Consider the following 20,540-nt stretch of genomic DNA (forward strand, 5'->3'; position numbering starts at 1 on the left):
GCAGTGGAAAATGATTATTTTTAATATTTACTAAACAAATAATCCAGTCAGACTTGACTACAGAAGATCACTAGGCCTTCACATTTGAAAAGGACATACATTACCTAGAAACAAGTAAACAAGTAAAAAACAAGTAAAATTTTATAATAAAAAAAAGTATATGATATACCATGGAGTACTATTCAGCTCTAAGAAACAACGGTGATATAGCACATCTTATATTTTCCTGGTTAGAGCTGGAACCCATACTACTAAGTGAAGTATCCCAAGAATGGAAAAACAAGCACCAGATATATTCTCCAGCAAACTGGTATTAACTGAGTAGCACCTAAGTGGACACATAGGTACTACAGTAATAGGGTATTGGGCAGGTGGGAGGGGGGAGGGGGGCGGGTATATACATACATAATGAGTGAGATGTGCACCATCTGGGGGATGGTCATGATGGAGACTCAGACTTTTGGGGGGAGGGGGGGAAATGGGCATTTATTGAAACCTTAAAATCTGTACCCCCATAATATGCCAAAATAAAAAAAAAACATTAAAAAAAAAGTATATGAAACATTCACCCTGAAATCACAACTATATAACAATCACAAACTTATTTAGTTAAAGGTCTTATCTTATTGACCATAGAGATTTTCTTACATGGTTTTCCTATAATGGTTTGTTAGGTGAAAATAACAGGCTTTAGAATACAATAGAACGAACTTTCTTTTTTTTAACAGAATAGATTTAAAAAGCATTCTTTGGCAGAGTATTATATTCTCCAAATTCATGGACTGATCTCCAGATAATCTTGTGTTACACTTTGGGCTTGCCTCTCTTGAATTTAGTCAAGCAAACATTACTTCTTTATGAGATAGGTGGCTAAGACATAGATGACTAAGGGGCAATCCTGCCTGAGAGGCAGACAAGACAGTCTTACTGAGTAATAACTGCCTAGGATTTTAAAAATACATATGTACTTACTGATCCTTTTTGCTTATATATGATGGCAGAGAAAAGATTATAGGAAAATCTTAGGGTGGAGAGGGATTTCTTAAACAAGACACACACAAAAAGCATAAAACAAAGATTTATCAAAATTTGACTACATGAAATTTCTAAACATCTATATAAAGCATACCATAAATAAAGTGGTAAAGACAAGAATAGGCTGGACAAAGCCATTTGCAACATATATACAGCTAACAAAGAATTGGTGTCTGATATATAAAGAACTCTTACAAATCAGTAAGAAAGAGGCAAATGCACCAACAGAAAAATGAGCAAAGGTCTGAAACAGTCCATTCACAGAAAAGGAAAATCATTGGTGAACAAACATATGGAAAGTCACTCATCTTCATTTGTAATCATGGAAGTCCAAAACTGAAAACAATTTCAATACTGAATGGACAGACTGTGATATATTCATATAATAGAAAGTTATATAATACTTATTAATAAAGTGAATTAAAGCTGCATGTATCAACGCTGAGAAATTTCAAAACAATGTTGAACAAAATAAAGCATATAAACAGTAAGAAAACTTTTATATAGTTTTAAAACAGGCAGTTTCTTAAGCTGGATGTATCCATTGTTTATTGCCCTTTATATCTCATACAAATACTACAGTCTTTGGTATGTTTTCAATATATAATCAAAGTAATATTTTAGATCAATAAAAACAGTATGGTAAATTATTAATATTTGTGGACACAAACATATGCAGAAGTATAATACATACATAAGAATGAGTAACACCAAATTCAGCACAGTGAATCTGCCCACCTCAAAATGGATGGGGGAATCCCAGATAAGAGTATGCAGGGCCTTTGAATATATTTATTACAATGTTTTATGTCTTAAAAATAAGAAAGACCTTGAGCACATATAATAAATGTTAAAATCTCACAAAGGTACATGGCAGGTACACAGATACTTAATATGTTTATCTCTACACTATGCTACATACTTCAAGTATTTTAATACATTCTAAAATATAGAGAAAGCGATTCAAACTATTCAAAGTAGAGTAAACCTGACTTTGAAACAACTATGGGAAGCTATTAGTTTAATAGCAAATTAAACTAACTTAATATTCCATATTTTACATTAGATAGTTGAGAATACTTACAGATTCTAGATCTTGAATATCTTTCTGTAACTGTTTATTTTGCTCATTCATATTCATAATTATATTAAATACAGACTGCCTAGGATGCAATGTTCGATCAAATTGGTGGTACATATTTCTCCAAAACCTTTATGACAAAAAAAAAAGTTTCAATAAATTGTATTAAAAAAAAATCGAATATAAATACTTCAATGAGGCCAACTTACTTAAAATTGAAAGATACTGTATTTGGCTCCAAAACTGTAAATCTCTGAGATTTGGAACTATAGAGAGGGTTTAAGTACTTCTTCTGGTCTTCCAAAAGAAATGGCCACAGAGAGTACGTCTTCTCCTTCAACCTTAATGCAATGAGAAAAACATAAAAATCTCTCCTATAGATGCAAAGAATTAATGCTAATATTCATTTTTATAAATCGGGCAATTACTTCCAAAGTAGATTTAAGTTTTAGTTTTTTCTTCTATTCACAGTCTAACCTCTTATCTCAGAATTCTGTATTCTCTTTTCTCCTCCATTCATAATTATGTAATAAATAAAATGACATTTCTTGAACACAGATATATACTATTGTCTCTCACAAATATACACTTTAAGGGATTCCTCTCAACTTACACAATTTCAAAAACTTGGTCTCTGATTCAGCTATTTCAAATCAACACACACACAGAATAAGACACTAATGTAGCTCTCTGGCTTTATTCTCCTAACCCCTATCTGGGCTGTAGTGGCAAGAATTATGGAGCAGGAACACATAAATATGAGTGGGTACAAAAAGGGAAACAGGCAAACTCAGATGTTTTAATGCCAATTATACTGCAAAGTTAAGAGTAGGTGGGTAAAGGGCAGAATGGTTATAGATAGGACATTTACCAATAACATGACACAGATAGGGATCCATGAGGAAAGTGGAAAATCTTCCATGATTTTCCACTTTCCAAGATGACCTATAGGTGTGTTCTTAAGAACTACTAGGAAATACCCACTTTTATTTCCATCTTCCCACTTCTGAGAATGTTTGACCCTAATTAAGATAAACACTTTCCCTAAAATAGCTCTATACTCCCAGAAAAGAGTTACCTGCTCCAAATTATTAATATAATGAACTATTGTGAAATACTGTAGCAAACAGCTTAAGATTTAATTTCTTAGATTTGTTCATCTCTGCCATATTCTATTTACTTGTTCTTCCCCGTACATATCTTTAGAATTTTCCACATGCTCTCAGTTCTGCCATCAACTCTGTTTGGAGTGTGAGCATCTGATTATCTTCAAACTACTACCAGATTTACTTCTCTAATATGTCCCTAGAATGTTCAAGAATATATAATAGCTCTTTACCACCTACTGTAAGAAATCTAAACCCAGAAGCCCAACCTAAATATATATATATAGGACCTCTCACATTATTCTAGAAATCTCCCTTGCATCAAAATTTAAGCCCCAAACCCCTATCCCCAAAGACTGATTAGGAAATAACAGGTGAACGAGGGATAGACACACTGCAGCCAACATACGTAGATTAATTTTCGCAAAAAAACTGTTTAGAAATGTGAGGAGAGCTATAAGGCTCCATCTTACCTTAAAACAAACCAACAGTTTTAAGTCTTTTACCACATTTTAAAACTAGTGACCAATACTTTCTAGGAAATTAAATAATGCAAAGATTTCTCTGTCCTAAAATATATAAGCAGACTGAAAGGAGGATGAGGGGAGCTTCTATGATGCTGGCAACATTTCTTGTTCTGGGTGCTGGTTACACAGGTGCGTGAGTTTAGCGAGATTTACTGAGCTTCGCACTTATGATGTATGTCCCTTTCTGAATGTATGCTATACTTCAAGACACATTTAAAAATGTATTTTTCACAGTAAAAATAACCTTATTTTTAGGGTTATAAAAGAAAAAAAATGTATTTTTGCTATTACCTTGAGAGGTGAGGGACATTAGGAGTATTCTTAGCTTCAGAAATGTAGATAATAAAACCTTTACAATAAAATTCAGTTCTATTTCATATTGTCAAGATATTTTATTATGTTCAGCCATGACTTATGTTAGACCTCAGCTAAGTAAGGGAAAAAAGAGCCTATTTTAACCAAATCATCTTACTTGAGTTCTTCTCTTTCCTTCTGGCAATTTCCAAGAAAGTTTCCAAATTGGCATGAATGAATATGTTCATGGATCTGAAGAAGAAATTCTTCATTGAATTCAAAGGCTTGTGGAAACTGTTCCGTCAAATGCCACACACATTCCAAGAACTGAGTAAACACTGGTGAGACTTCCTTTGGGTCACCATCCAAATGGCCACACCTAACCCCCCCAGAAAGTACAAGCTTTTAAAAATGCCTCTGAAAGAAGTTCATTGTTTAGGTATTATTAAACTTAAACATACATACAAAACATAATCCTAAAACACTGTTACATTAGCACAAAAAAACTGTAATTTTTTAAATTTAAACTACTTATACCTATGAGTTGTTTAACCACAATTTTAAAAGATCTGTTATCTTCTAAATACTATAATTCAATCAAAAAGGAAGATAACAAATAGCCGTGAAAGGTATTAGAATTGAAAGTAAGACAAAAAAATTAAATCAGTCTTCATATGAAATATAATAAAAAACCATAGCACTTTTGCCTCCCATCACACATGCAAGTTCATAAAGAACAGAAGCATTTTGGCACTCTAAGCTAGTTTACTCATTTTACAAAATATAAAAATGTATAACTGTGACTTACCTCTCTGAAAATTTATGTCCAAAAGAGATCCAATCTTTTTCTATTAAAACCTTAATGAGAAAAAGTAAAATCCACTTTATAACTACTTTCAATTTTTTTGTTTAGAATAGATTAAATTCTATTAGCTTAAAAACAGCATTTACTATATACACTTTTAATTTACAGTTGTGAACAAAACAAAACCAAAAAAACTACAGCCAGATGACTTGGATTGGAGATGGCATTAAAAATGAGTAAAAATACATAAAAAGAAATAGTTTTAAATTTGTGACTTAAATTATTTTGGTTAAATTTACCAAATTTTAAGTGAAAAATGAACATTATAAAGTAGTATTACATGTAAATTTTTGTACATATGAAGATGATATATCATAGAAAAAAGTAAGGAAAATGTAAACCAAATGCTAAACAAAGGCTAACCCTGGGTGGTAGACTGGGGTGAATGTTTTAAACCTTTTGGTTTACTTGTATGTTACTTATTTAATACTTTTGTCAAGAAAAAATGATAAATGACCAATGAAATGATAAAAAGACCAATGAAAACAGTAGTTTATATTCAAATTCAAATGTTAGGATTTATCCTCTTGAATGGACTGTCTTTATCTGCATTCCTGTCACAACTTCTCTACTTACCAAATCCACTAAAATAATAGATTCCTAACTTTTTCAGTCTAATCTAAACCTATCTTCTTAGTTTGTAATTTAATATACTTTATAATTTCATTATATAATCACCAAACATATTCTTTTCAAAGCACTAAAATTCCCAGTTTCAGCTTCTCTGGTTTTGTCTTAAACCTCCCTGACGTCGGAAGAAGGCTCTATACAATAATGGCTAAAGATGCAAGTTCTGGAGTGCATGCATAGGCTCAACTCCTGGCTTCACAGGTCTATACCTCTGTGACCTTGGGCAAGTGATTTTTGGGCTAGAGCCACAGATTTTATTCTGGGCTCTCTGCCATTCTTCCACACAAAACCATCTAAAACTTAACTCAATTTATCTTTCTTACTGATCCACTGCTTATTTCAGTGAAGAGCAGGACAGCAGCACCATCCATCTAATTCAGAAACCTGGAAATCACCCGAGAAGAGGACTCCCTCTCTTCAACCCCACGTGCAACCCATGATCAATTCTTACGGAATCTGCTTTCTTAACCTCCCTGGAACCCATCACCTTCTCCTCCACTTGTGTTACCACCTTCATTCTGGCCCTCTTTCCTCTCTTGAGTTACTGCAACAGGTTCTACACTGGCCTCTTAGCCTCTGATTCCCACTCTAAGACATCTTCAAGACACCAAACAATCTTTTTAAAAAGCAGATCTAATCAAATCACTGTTTCCTTTGTTTAAAGCTCTTTACTCTGGGAGGCCAAGGCGGGGGGACTGCTCAAGGTCAGGAGTTTGAAACCAGTCTGAGCAAGAGCAAGACCCCGTCTCTACTAAAAATAGAAAGAAATTAATTGGCCAACTAAAACTATATAGGAAAAAATTAGCCGGACATGGTGGCGCATGCCTGTAGTCCCAGCTACTTGGGAGGCTGAGGCAGAAGGATTGCTTGAGCCCAAGAGTTTGAGGTTGCTATGAGCTAGGCTGACACCATGGCACTCTAGCCCGGGCAATAGAATGAAATTGCCTCAAAAAAAAAAAAAAAAAAAAAAAAAAGCTCTTTAATGGCTCTCACTAGTAGCCAAAAAGGGGTAAGTCCAATTCAAGCCTTCTCTTCCTCAGTGCACCCCACCCCCAACTATATTCATCTGCACCCAAGCTCTCTACTCTGATACTCACCCTGGACTTCATCCATCACACATTATCTGCAGGCCCCTAAGGAGGCTATACTTTAGTTCATGCTGTTTCTGTTGCCTGGGAAGCTCTAACATAGTCCATGGCCATTTATTACATGATTTCATTTGCATGATAATACACAAATAAAGCCAAATACGTCTTGCACTTATCTTACACGCTCAAGGTAAGCTAAATGTTATTTTCTTACTAGCAGCACTCCCATTTGGCCTGTCCCAGATTTAATACATTAGCAGCACAAAATAATGCTGCAGAAATGGGACTAGTAATTTTAAATCCTCCCTTGTTTTAAGATGGCACTGTATTTAGTAATTCTAAACTAATGAAAACTTTCTAATATCTCTTTGTTTACTTTACTCACCACGAGTTAAGATGTAAAGTTTGAAAACATAAGTTAATCTGATATGTTTAAAAGCAAACAAACAAAAAACAGGTGATTTATCTTAACAAAGCAGAAAATCTGTTCAACTAAAAATTTAATCTTCAGATATAAAACATGCCTAACATGTTATTACACTTAACAAACAAAGGTGTTTTAAATAGAAAGTTTCCTCTAGAATATAATTTTTAAGTACTGCTATTTGTGCCTTGTTTATTATTTATATTTACTAGATAAAAATGAGACAATATTGAATATTCCCATTGTACCATTTTAGGAAAAAGAAAAACTTTAAATCTAAAGTTTTCTAACTCAAGGTTTCCCAACCTCAGCAGCAGTGACATTACAGGCCAGATGATTCTTTGCTGTGTGCTGCCCTGTGCACTACAGGATGCTGAACAATATCCCAGTCCTCCACCAGCTCACCATTTCTGTTAGTGCAAAACTGTCTCCTAGCATTGCCAAATGTCCTCTGGGGGGACAAAATTACTTCTACTTAAGAACCACTGTTTTAACTGAATAAATCCTTACCATGAATCCTTTGATTGTCCTATAGTAGGAATCCAATAAAAGAGAACCAAGGGAACAAACCTGGGAAGTCCTATCCCAACCATCAGAACAATGTACCAACACACTTGCATTTTCAACCATTATTGCCTGAAAAGAAAGATCACATACTTAGTTAGGTTTTAGTAGAATATCTTTTAGGTAAATCAATAAGTCTACCTACTCAAAAATCATACTAGGAGGCATTGCATTAAAAAGAAGAGCTATGCCTGCAATGATAATGTCACGGCATAATCTCCAAAAAACAAAACACAACAACACAGAGAAAGCAAAAAAAAAAAAAAAAGGAGATAAAAATGCTGCTTTAAAGTACTTGGTAATTTCTTTTTAAGTCTTTACATTAAGTGCTACACAATATTTTAAAGTTCAGATTAAAATGAAGCTCAATAAATCAGTATATAATAATAAAAGTTATCTAATTGGAATAGATAACAGCCTCCAAGAAAATAAATCCACTCCTTCCCAGCCATGATAAACCCCAAAACCAAATATGAGAGATAATGAATTACTTTGGCCAAAAAGATTGCAGCGTCCATAACAGCTTTGATATGGCGAAGCCATCCCGAACTCTCTAAACCAGAGTAGAAATCATTGACAGAAAGGCCTTTGGTACCACTGACTAAAAGAGGGGGAAAAAATTGCAATTAGAATGGGTCTAAAGTCTCCATTTGTCTTTTTCAAGATCTTTCTAGGTAAGTGATTGAGAAAGAAGAGGACACAATAAATATGCAAGACTCTTTATAAATGAAAAGATGCTATCAGAAGCTCAATAATGGATTTTGGGAAATATTTTTCTGTTATTCCTTTTGCTTAAAAAAATGCTTCACTTTTTAAAAAAACACAGTATAAGCATTTAACTAAAAATAGTCCTATATTTTAATTTTTTAAATTCTATACCATAACTGAAAATATATCTTAATATTTAAATAAAACATTACCATAAATTCATCTTCACTGTACTGACTACTCAGAATATCTAACAATAGCAGTCTTTTAAAACCATTAGAATTATACCATCTGATTACAGTAGACACTACCCATATGTGGCTACTATTGAACATTTAAAATGTGGCTTGTCCAAACTGAGATGCGTTATAAGCATAACATGCATACCTGACTTCTAAGACTTGATGAAACAAAAAGTAAAATATCTCATTACCAATTTTTTATATTGATTACATATTAAAATAACATTTTTAGTATATTAAGTAAATTAAAATTAATTTCACTTGTTTCTTTTTACTTTTTTAAACATAACTATTAGGAAATTCTAAATTACATGTGACTAACATTAGATTTCCACTGGACAAAGCTGCCTAAAAAGTAAGAAATAATTATACCTTCCAATAATTTCTGAAGGCTGGACCTCATGACATGAATATTTTCAATTCCAACAAACTGAAATCTAATATTAGAATAGTTGTCTTCATTTTCATAACCTTTTCCAGCTGCTCTGTTGGCCATTGCATTCAGCTAAAATTAAAAATTTTAGAAATTTAGAGACAAATTACTTTTCTCTTTTAAATTAATTTACCAAAGTGTCATGAAAACATTAAATAAGCCATATTTCAACTAGGAGAGAGTTTAAAGAACTGAGTAAGCTACCATTTTTCATAAATAAAAATGTCACATGTGTTATTAATACTAAAAAAGGAAACTATAAAGTAATATTGCTATATAATGGAAAGGTCCAGACAAGAAGTCTCTAGAAGTTCGTGAAACGAATTCATTTATATTTTTGGTCAGTTTTCCATATGCTTATAATATCTCAAAATTAAAAAGAAATGTCTCCTATTTAAATCCTAAATAATTCAGAGATAAGCAGAGCTGGGGAGGTTTTATATTACAGAATGAACCTATAAGATTCACTTTAGAACAAGCCTAGAGCACCTGATCATTCAAAAGCCACAGGGACATGAAAATCAGATCTGAAATATGCTTCAGATTACTAGAAGTCTTCTATATTAGAGATTACTGGAGGCCCATATACCACCTAATAGGGGCATATAATCTGCTATCCTGGCTAAAAATAAACTGGTCTCTAGGGAGAAAACAGAGTAACCATAGACCCATGGTCTTTAGTTATAACATCAAAATGTGATCAGAGGTTCCCTTAGAATTTGGCCTGCTTAATTCTTTCAGACTAGGATTTCGTATAGTCTGTTACTACAATTTACTAAAAATTCTTATGGACTTGGATGAAACAGAACCTAAATTGCAAGAAAAAGTAGCTTTTCATTCAGTGAAATGGGGCCCCAAGTTGGTAACAAGTACAGTTAAATTGTATCTACTGACTCACTGGTTATTCAGCACCTAAAGTAAAATTTACAGTTAGATACTAAAAACATTTTCACATTATTACTATTTGATTTTAAGTTTAACTAGTAAAGCAATCAAAGGAAGATATATTTTATGTATAGAAGATGATTATACACATAAGAGCTATTGGGCCCTGAGAAACAAAATACCATCAGACTTCATCTTCAAAAAGTCTCGTGTTACAATCACCTTTTATATCTAACATTATCAAAATAGAGTTCTAAACCATTAATCAACTCATATTATATACAGGGAAGGAGAACAAATTTTTTCTCATAGGAGACATCACTAACACTCTTAACTCCTAAGAGAAATCTTTCATTTTTAACAAAATAAAAGATTATCAAGTTATTTCTATGTTTTAAATATTTCTTAATTTACTCAGATTAATCTTATCTTCTGTTTTCTTCATTATCTTTTGTGAGATTGCATAATGATGAGAATTACTTCTAAAACAGCTACCATTCCTTTCACAAAGCTGCCTAAAATTGCTTGTGTTCTATATCGCTCACTCGCTTTTTCTCATCGCTTTCTCTTATTTTCTCATCATTCCAGATTTTTGAAGAAATCCTCACTATAATTCTGCCAATGTCCTTTTGTGTAGCCCACCAGCTCTGCATGCGATGCTATAATAAAAATTAAAAGTAATGTTAGCTATTACCACTGAGGATTTTAATTACTTTAGTTTCAGGATCCTATACGAATTGGTTGTTTAGCTGTGTTAATAAAAAGAGATTCTGATATGTCTTAACGAAAAAAATTTAGCCATATACCACAATTGTCTAACAGAACAACTTCTGTTCACTATTTACAATTCTTGGCTGGGCACGGTGGCCCACACCTGCAATCCTAGCACTCTGGGAGGCGGAGGCGGGTGGATCATTTGAGCTCAGGAGTTCGAGACCAGCCTGAGCAAGAGTGAGACCTTGTCCCTACTAAAAATAGAAAGAAACTAGCTGGACAACTAAAAATATATTGAAATAATTAACCAGGAATGGTGGCATATGCCTGTAGTCCCAGCTACTCGGGAGGCTGAGGCAGGAGGATTGCTTGAGCCCAGGAGTTTGAGGTTGCTGTGAGCTAGGCTGAGGCCACAGCTCTCTAGTATGGGCACTCTAGTATTAGACTCAGTCTCAAAAAAAAAGTAAAAAAATAATAATGCTCTAGTTCAATGTTTCCTAACTCACTATTTTATTTTATTTTATTGACTATTTCATGTTAAGGTCCATTATTTTAATATAAAGTGTTTTGCCAATTAAAAATTCTACAAAAAAGAATAAGAATTTATAATTTTTCACAACACACACTATTTAGTATTTCTTCACAGTAACATAAGACTTACATTTTGTTACACAGATATATTGAAAATAGAAGACATACACCAACAAGAGTTCTCAATATATAAAATTCACCTTTCCTAAATTTTTATATATATCAGAAGACATAAGAAATCATCACCTGGGTTACTAGGAAACTGGTCTTCTAAGTTGGTATCCTTTAAATAAAGGATTGATTTCCTTTGTATCATTAACCTCAGTTAATTTAAAACTAGGATTCAGATATTTAAATATAGGCTAATTTATTAACTCCCACTAATTAAAGTAATAAAGATGATTAAACTAACAGATGGTACTGTATATAAGATACATACCTTGGGCCTGGTGTCTATGACATACATATAGCGATTGACTGGATTGGCTTTACTGATGGCTTGAAGCAAATGTTCATCCTCCAGGCACCTGGCACTGAATCCTGACAGTGGCTGACTACATCGACAAATGGCAGCCTAATTTTAAAAAGACAGAAAACCAATTATACAAAGATCTCTAAAATATAACTTTAAAATGGTTAATAGAAAAAAAAGGGTTAGAATCAAATATGACAATTAGAAGGCATTAACTTTGAAATCCTCTTCAATACCTTGATATTTCCTAAGTTTTCCCAATATTCTCTTCTCCTAAGTAAATGGCTCCTTATCAGGTTTGAACTTGGGTCCTAGGAAGCAACACCCAGTTGATTGTCTATCAAGTAATTTACTATTAAGATATCTGCATTCAGGTCAGGCGCAATGGCTCTCACCTGTAATCCTAGCACTCTAGGAGGCCGAGGTGGGCAGATTGCTCGAGGTTAGGAGTTCGAAACCAGCCTGAGCAAGAGCAAGACCCTGTCTCTACTATAAATAGAAAGAAATTAATTGGCCAACTAATATATATAGGAAAAATTAGCCAGGCATGGTAGCGCATGCCTATAGTCCCAGCTACTCAGAAGGCTGAGGCAGGAGGATCACTTGAACCCAGGAGTTTGAGGTTGCTGTGAGCTAGCCTGACGCCACGGCACTCTAGCCCGGGCATCACAGTGAGACTCTGTCTCAAAAAAAAAAAAAAAAAAAAAAAAAAGATATCTGCATTCCGTGCTTTATTTAAATTACAGGATACTTTCAACTCAAGTTCAAGTAAGGGCTCAGTCAATACATACAGAATAAGAACTTTTAAGTGGTAACATTTAAAGACTTTTAAGTGGTAACATTTCCAAAGACTTTAAGATCTCTAACTAGAAATCTGTAATCTTTATTACAAAATGAAGCATAAAAAGAGAAAAATAAGCTTCAATTCAAATTTGGATTAAAACATATTCAATATAAGATAGTAAAAATATCTGTAAGTAGTAAATGGTTGGATATTTACTGTTGCTTAAAGTCTTAAAAAAGACTCAAAAGATTTAGAACCATATACTTTTTCTCCAGTGGAAAAAAAGTAAATATAAATTCACACGTTTCCATGTTTTAAATTCACACACAAAATAAAACTATGAACATTTAATAAAAATAGAAGAAAATGAGGGTTACCTTATTAAATTCTTCTCATACCTACTTTCTGCTTTTTGTTAAATTGGGCACTGAATATCTATTTTCAGCCCAGCTTTTCAATAAACAATGTACATAAACAAGGGTGTATCAACAGAGGCCATAACTAGGTAACCTCACTATGACTCAGTTATAGAAAGCAGATTAGAAACTTCTGTTTAAACTCTTACCTTTTACCTTTGTTCCCTTCTAAAACCCATGTAAGGTTCTAATGAAGTTAAAATGTATAAAACCACAAGAACAAAGAGAATGGGAAAAAAGACAACAGTAGAGATGTCAATAACATTTGTGGTGATTATAGCAGATTGGCAAGTAATAAGCAGGGCAAAGAAAGCTACCCACTCCCTTAAGTCAGTAAGAAGGTATTTCGTGTAGCAAAGTCCCACACAGACTCAGAAGCTGGTACCTCCAAAGGCCTGTGCAGGTGCATGACTGAAAAACAGGAGAAATGGTTGAATGTCTGTGTAAGGACTAAGACTCCCAGATACTCCCTTATTCCAAAGACAAAGTTTGTTCTATGAAGAGGACCAACCTGACTCTGGATGACAGACATGGCTGTGGGTGAGGTGAAGGTCTATACCCACAAAACCCAGGACCATTAAGGAAAGCCTACATAACAAAATGTAAGATCCTCCCATCCCTTTTCCCACACCTGCATCACAGCCAGACACTATACACACTGGGACCAAAATTAGAGGATTCCCCTTTAAGGAAACCAACTTAAACAACAGAAAGAATTCAAAAATATAAACCACACATGCACATAAACTTCTAAGTGGCTTAAATATGAGAAATCAACCAAGAATCAGAAATATGAAAGACAAAAAAAAATAAACCGAAAACAATGGGGAAAAAAAATAATTGATGTGGGAAGCACAAGAATTCTTTTTAAAAAATCCTTAACATCCTCAGAGAACTAAAACATCACATCTAAGAAAACTGTGTAAAAAGATCAGAAAATAGGAAAGAACTCTTACATATTAAAAACACTATAGCGAAAATAAAAGATCCAAGACATAGACTGGAGATATGGTTGAGGAAATCTTCCAAATATAGAAAGAAATGAAAAATAGGGGAGAAAATTAAAAAAAAAAAAAAAAAATGGAGGTTTAGACTATAAAGCCCAATTGTCAAATAATAGAAGTTAAAAAAAAAAATCAGGCCAGACGTGGTGGCACGTGCTTGTAGTCCCAGCTACAAGAGAGGCTGAGGTAGGAGGATCACTTGAGCCCAGGAGTTCAAGGCTGCAGAGAGCTATGATCACACCACTGTACTCCAGCCTGGGCAACAGAGCAAGACTCTGGTTTAAAAAAAAAAAAAAAAGAAAAGAAAGAAAAAATGTAAACTAACTAACTAAATAAAAAGTATAAAGGAAATTAATGAGAGAAATACAGAAGGAAATTCCCACAACTGAGACCTGAGTTTCTAAATGAAATTTAAAAAGACAAGCCAAGGAATATCAGTGTGAAATTTCAAAACACTGGGAAAAAAGATGATTCTAAAAGCTCCCAGAGAAAAAAATCAGGTCACAAAGCATTGGGAGTCAGAAAATGCACAGAACTCTTCAACTTACTTGTTGTGAGATATAAGGAAAGTGATTTACCCTCTTTGAACTTCAATTTTCCCACTTGGAAGTTATAGGTAATTAGTAAAGCCTACCTTACAAAGTTATGAAAGCATACATATAAAGCATCTAACATACTGTACCTCCTGGACTTCTGTAGTAGGCTATAAAGGTAAATTTTACTGTAAAAAGCAACCCGATTACAGCATCTCTCTATAAAGAGGCCTCCTCTATTTCTTCTTGTTGCAAAATCCTTTTGATTTGAGTTACTATTAAAATGGAAGCCTGAAATATCCTTGGTTCTCTCCCTTCTCTTAATGGTATTCTTATCAAAACTGTCCAGTTTCCCCAAATACAAATAAGATCAAAAGAGAACCATAGGAAAGGAAGAACCACCTACCTGTTCACTAATCCTATTATTTTCAAGTCATCACTGGAAGGGACAGAAGATGATGACAGGAAGTATGAAAGTTTCTATATTTCAGTATAGTCTTACTTTAAAATTTCAAAAATGTAATTAAACAAAAAGCCAGCACTTCTCTATTGGCAACCTTTTAATGTAAAAAAGAGTGTTCTTTCGGATACTTAAACCTGAAGAATAGCCACACTATACTTATAAAATTAAAGGAGAAGCTTCCTACCTCCTTAACTTGATGATAGTAGGAAAGAACCGGGAATCTTCCCTTGCTCCGGAACTTGGAACTACCAACAATTATTGGTTTGCTTGCTATCTGGGGAACATAAAGTTCTCTGGGATAAGTTTCACAAATCTGTAAATACAAAATAAAACATAACCATTCTACTCATAGTTTAAACCTGCCTTTAAAAACCTTTAAGCCTTGTCAAATGCAAGAGCAGCACACTGCAGTACATAGACAGCTTGCTGCTCTGACTCTCTCCGACCTTCTGGTGCTCTCAATTCTCTTAATTTCTTCACAAGGTTGCTAAGTTACCTTGTATTCTCGGTTGGCATCAGACAACTGCCAGTGTGAGTTTGGCACTCCCATCCTCTTATATTCCTCAGCAAGGTCAATGAGTTGCCAGCCTTGTAGTCGTTCTGAATCATTTTGTTTGGGATTATAAGAAAATGCATACAGATCTTCATATTTTGCTACAGAATACAAAATTTAAAATGTTAAAATGTAATTTATAAGACTTAATACACTACAAATAAAGTAATTTTTCAGTTTTTTCCTTCATTTTCTCTTTAAAATCTTCAAAGACAGGGCTAATACCTGAACATACTTAAACTTAATATTTTTTTCTAAGTTCTTTGATGCAAATGATTACACATAAAGGTATATACATAGTGATCTGAGATTCAATTTATGTCATCAGCAAAAGTTAAGGTAATACATAATATAGCTAGAATTACATGTTAAATCTTCTGTTGCATATTTTTTTCTTAAAAGTAAAATTTTAAAGACAAATAGATCCTTCCTACTCACCACTTTTCCCAAATGAGAAGTTAAATGGAAAGACTAATGCTGTAATGAAAAACTAAAGAGGGCATATAGAACATGAACATGCATTATACACTCCTTTAGGACAGTGTTGACCTAAAACAGCAATTGCTGCACAGAGCTCAGTAGAATACTTACTTCTGAACAATGATAAGCCCTGGAGTCACAGAACCATCTTTACTGAAAGCTGTAGCTTAACTTGGGACAAAAGGATGTTAAAGGCTGCAATTCAGTTTGCTCAACTGAAAACCAACTCAACATATAATTCAAGTCATGTGGGGGAAGGAAGCCTCCAGATCTCCAGGGCATAAGTACTGATAAGATTCCTCTTTAGGGCCTATATCCCTCTGAACCCTGCCTTTGCTAGCAATAGACTTTAAAAACATTAATGTAAATCTATGGTTTCTTAAGTCTATACTATAAATTATAAATGCTTTATCTTTTACTCACTATAAACCTTTCTTTGGACACCATTTTCTAAACTCAGATCAGCACTTTCTAATTATTTCTAGGTCAATTTTGGGGGAATAGAGGGCATAAGAATCTTATTGTCAGAGTAACTTAAAGTATAAAATAACAATAATGAGATATTAATAAAGTATCTTAAATAACCCATCTCAAATTGAGCATGAAAGTTTGGTCTCCAAGAACAATACCTTGTTTTGACAGTTGTAGCAAAGAGTTATAAATATCATGGCAATCTCTTTCTCTGGGAACAATGAAATGCACAATTCTGAAGTTCTTGCACTGAATCACAAGCGGGCATCCTGCAGTAGTCAAAGCAAGTTTCTCCACTGAGGCAATGTGGTGGTGCAGTATCTACAGCATGAATAATTATACAAGTCAATAATACAGAAAGCACTAAATATTTATTGTCTTTCGGAGTGTACAGTGTTAGGAATGCCCTCCTCAAATAAAGTTGCAAATGCTATATACTACTCACTCAAACTACAGTTTTTAAATGACTGAATGCCCAAGTCAGGAACATGAGTGTCACTCCACTCCTTCCTCCATCACCCCACATACTCAATACCTCATCAGACTGCAAGAACTGCATCTCTGTGTGTGATATTGGTACAGTGTAATCAATATACCAAAAGAATAGAAGACAGAGCTCAAAAGCAGACCCTCGCATTCATGTAAGCTTTATTTATGACAGAGCTGGTACTAAGATCAATGGAATAAAAGTCAATAAATTTTGCCAGTTGTCTGCAGGAAAAAAATAAAACTGAATCCTTATGTCACATCATACACCAAAATATATTTCCCAGATTTATTAACAACTTTATACATGGAGGACAAACATAAGCTTTAAGAAGAAAATATAGGAGAATCTTTATGACCATGACATAGGAAAGGTTTTCTTAAGTCACAAAAAGCACAAGCACATACCACAAGAGAAGCACAAACCATAAAAGAAAAAAGCACAAACCATAAGAGAAAAAAGTGAAAAATCTATAACATTAAAAATTTAAACTTTAATTAAAAGACATATATATTCAAAAGCAGACAAAAAACCAACCACACACTGAGAAAAGCTACCTATGAGACACAGATATCTGTGTGTCAGATAATTATGTGTGCTATATAAGACAAAGTAATAAAACCCAGAACTCTTATAAAATCAATTAAGGACAAACAATCCAATAGAAAAAGAAAAGAAAACATAAAGGCCAAAATATCTGAAAAGATAATTTCTTTATAATTGGCAAATTAACATTACAATTGCACATCCACCAGATAAGCAAAAATTTTGAAGTTGATAATACCAATGTTGCTGAAGATGTAGAACAATGTGTAACACTTTACTGAGGAAAATAACTTGGAACAACCATTTTAAAGAGGTGACAAACTTACTAAGGTTAAATATGTGCTTATCCAAGACCCAATAATTTTACTCCCCAGCAAATATCCCAGAGAAACTCTGGCACATATACAGAAAGAAACGTATAAGACATTTGTATATGTATATGTGTATTTTCAAGTATACTTAAAGGTATACTTGAGTACATATAAAAGTATACTTGAAAATGTATATAGATATTTTATATCCATATACAAGATGTTAGTACATGCATATGTATACTACAACATTTATACTAGGAAAAAACAAATTAAACATCTTAACTGCAATTTGGTATAAACATATTATGGAATACACCAAATAATCAATTTGACCTGTTAACCTATACATATATTATTTAGATTTTTAAAAATTAAAGGGAATAAATAGGCATTTTACAATTATTTATGAGATAAAAGAGTCTGGTATTCTACAAAAGAATTCAACATTACACATAACATCACTGATTTATAAGGGAGGGCAGGAGTGATTTGGTAACAAAAAAGTTTTTGTTGAGATAGGTAACCAATGATTAAAAATTCTGTTATACATGTTCAAAATAAAACACAGGGACAGACCAAGTCCATTATTATCAACAGGGTAAATAGTACAGCTGTGGTTCTCCTTACCCAGGTTTCTTTTTGATGAGAGTCTATAAATAACAGATGTGTGGCTGTAAGATACAGCGTTCCTGTTAATGACTTATTGTTGGTACTGAATCGATCAAGTAATTTTACTTGTTCAACCTAAAAGAAAAAAGATGTTGTCATTTCAAAAGTAGTGCAAATTCTTTTTCTGTTATCTCAAGACTTATATGCACCCAATTTCTATTTTTTCTTCCTTCTGTCCAAAAACCTAAGAGCTCATTTAATACTTGGTATTAAATTTCATATATCCTTTTGGGGAATATATAAGCCATAAACAACACAGGTATTATCTACAATTATAAGTGTAACCAAAAGAAAAGAACACTATTTAAAAAAAAAACAAAACAGTAACATATGTTAAGGGAAGCAAGAAAGAGAGCTGCATGGTATGAGTAAGCAAAAACATTTTTCATACCCAAGAGTCAACATTTTTATCTAAAGTTGAAAAAAATCAAGTAATAAGTATATAAGGTTATTATCTAGAGTTCTAGAAGTAAACTACCAGAGAATTTAAATCAGGAAAAACAGTAGAATTGTTGTAAACTCCAACTTAGTTTCTATAGTCTCCTCACCACCCCCCAGAGCCACAACAATTGTTTTGTGTCCAGCTCCGGCCTTTTAATCACACTCTCCTCCCTCCCTAAAGTGGTGTCATCTGCTCAGATAACGTTAAGCATTATTTAAGGTTCACTGATGCCGTGCCTCCTAACATGAATCTTCAGAAAATTAATTTATTACTTATGTCTTGGCTTTGTATTCCTTTGTAGCTGTGAATTTCCTGGTACAGATTCTGTCTTATGCTTCTGCCTCCTCTAAAGCCTGAGGCAGTGAGGTACATAGTATGCCCTTTTTTATATATATATTTTTATCTTTTTTCTTTATTTTAACTAAAAATATATAGAGAAAAATTTAGCCGGGCATGGTGGCACATGCCTGTAGTCCCAGCTACTTGGGAGGCTGAGGCAGAAAGATTGCTTGAGCCCAGGAGTTAGAGGTTGCTGCAAGGTAGGCTGATGCCACTCCACTTCTAGCCCGGGCAACAGAGTGAAACTGTTTCAAAAAAAAAAAAAAGTTCAAATGGAGAAAGGAAGAAGGATGCACATGGAGTTTAAAAAGCCAATTCAATATTCCAATGTGCTCTACAGTTAGGAAAAAAACCTGTTTTTCTAATATAAATGTTGAAAACAAAGATCAACAAACTTGTCTTCACTAGTGGGAATATAGAGAAAATACAGAATTCTCAATAGAGGAGATGTAACATTTATATCTCAGAGAAAAACAGCATAGCTTTTTATCTGATGAAAAAGAAATGTGTTGAGGCAGAGAATTCATGCTGTAGATAAAAGGATACAAATAGGGGTTTTAGAGCAAAGTAGTCTATGACCTGATAAGGCTTATAAAATCATTCCAGTGTCAATGTAGAGAATATGCTGAGTTGGGTAAAGGTAACCAAGTTAGAGGCTAATGAAATAATCTAGGGGTGACTGGGAGAGATACTAGGTTCTGAAAGAGAGGAAACCCATCTTCAGATAACAGCAAAACTGATAAGAGAAGGAAGAAAGGAGAAATAGAGGTTTCTTAAGGATTTTAAGCTTGTCAGACTGGTTACCATTCACTAAAATAGGGTATAGAGAAGAAAAAGTAAATTTGAGAGAAAAGAAAGTTTATCTTGAATGTAATAAATTGAAGATTATTCATTATCGTAGCAAATACAAATTAAAATCAAGAAAATAGCAGAAAACCATACTTCAATAAGGCAACCTCCTTATGGATGTGACAGAGAGTAAAATTAATCTGAAACTATTACAAAACATTTATTTAGTTCTTTAAAGTTCTGGAGGAAATAAGGAGAATTTCCAAGAAAATACACTGATTATTCTGCTTTCTATGGCAAATTCCTCCCCACCAAAAGGGAAATAAAATATTTTTCTTTGTTAAAATCACTAGCATACAAATTTCAAACTCAATTTCCAAAAACCAACTCCTCCTTTATCTTTTTCCTTTTCACCAAAGAACCAAGAGCACTTTACAGATGTTGCTATAGATTTTCCCCAGTCTTTTTTTGGAAATGTTGTAAGTCAGATATTTAAGAAGCAACTACAACTCTTTTAGGTCACAATCACTGAGGAACTACCAAAAAGATGTTAGGATCCTTAAATTATAAGTATCACCAAAGGCAAAAAGTAAACAGGAAAGGGAAAAAAAGGCTTTGTGAAAAGAATTTAAAAAACACAGCAAGAAGAAA

The 20,540-nt window shown here is 33.5% G+C and overlaps 1 protein-coding gene across 5 annotated transcripts in view; it reads right to left on the reverse strand.

Moving 5' to 3' along the window:
• MTMR6 (myotubularin related protein 6) overlaps window positions 1-20,540 on the reverse strand; it is a 29,410-nt gene that overhangs the window by 2,269 nt on the left and 6,601 nt on the right. The window contains exons 2-14 of one of the 5 annotated variants that reach the window (XM_076009546.1): window positions 18,278-18,394; window positions 16,462-16,624; window positions 15,296-15,453; window positions 14,984-15,112; window positions 11,567-11,701; window positions 10,428-10,541; window positions 8,937-9,069; window positions 8,106-8,215; window positions 7,561-7,686; window positions 4,852-4,901; window positions 4,222-4,422; window positions 2,326-2,457; window positions 2,120-2,246 (exon numbers count right to left, since the gene is read on the reverse strand). In XM_076009546.1, the coding sequence (XP_075865661.1) occupies window positions 2,120-2,246; window positions 2,326-2,457; window positions 4,222-4,422; window positions 4,852-4,901; window positions 7,561-7,686; window positions 8,106-8,215; window positions 8,937-9,069; window positions 10,428-10,541; window positions 11,567-11,701; window positions 14,984-15,112; window positions 15,296-15,453; window positions 16,462-16,624; window positions 18,278-18,394 (1,695 nt within the window). The remainder of the gene's footprint in view (window positions 1-2,119; window positions 2,247-2,325; window positions 2,458-4,221; window positions 4,423-4,851; window positions 4,902-7,560; window positions 7,687-8,105; window positions 8,216-8,936; window positions 9,070-10,427; window positions 10,542-11,566; window positions 11,702-14,983; window positions 15,113-15,295; window positions 15,454-16,461; window positions 16,625-18,277; window positions 18,395-20,540) is intronic. The other 4 variants (XM_076009548.1, XM_076009547.1, XM_076009549.1 and 1 more) reach the window with 4 other exon arrangements.

Source organism: Microcebus murinus, chromosome 13 (assembly GCF_040939455.1).
Source record: "Microcebus murinus isolate Inina chromosome 13, M.murinus_Inina_mat1.0, whole genome shotgun sequence".
NCBI lineage: Eukaryota > Metazoa > Chordata > Mammalia > Primates > Cheirogaleidae > Microcebus > Microcebus murinus.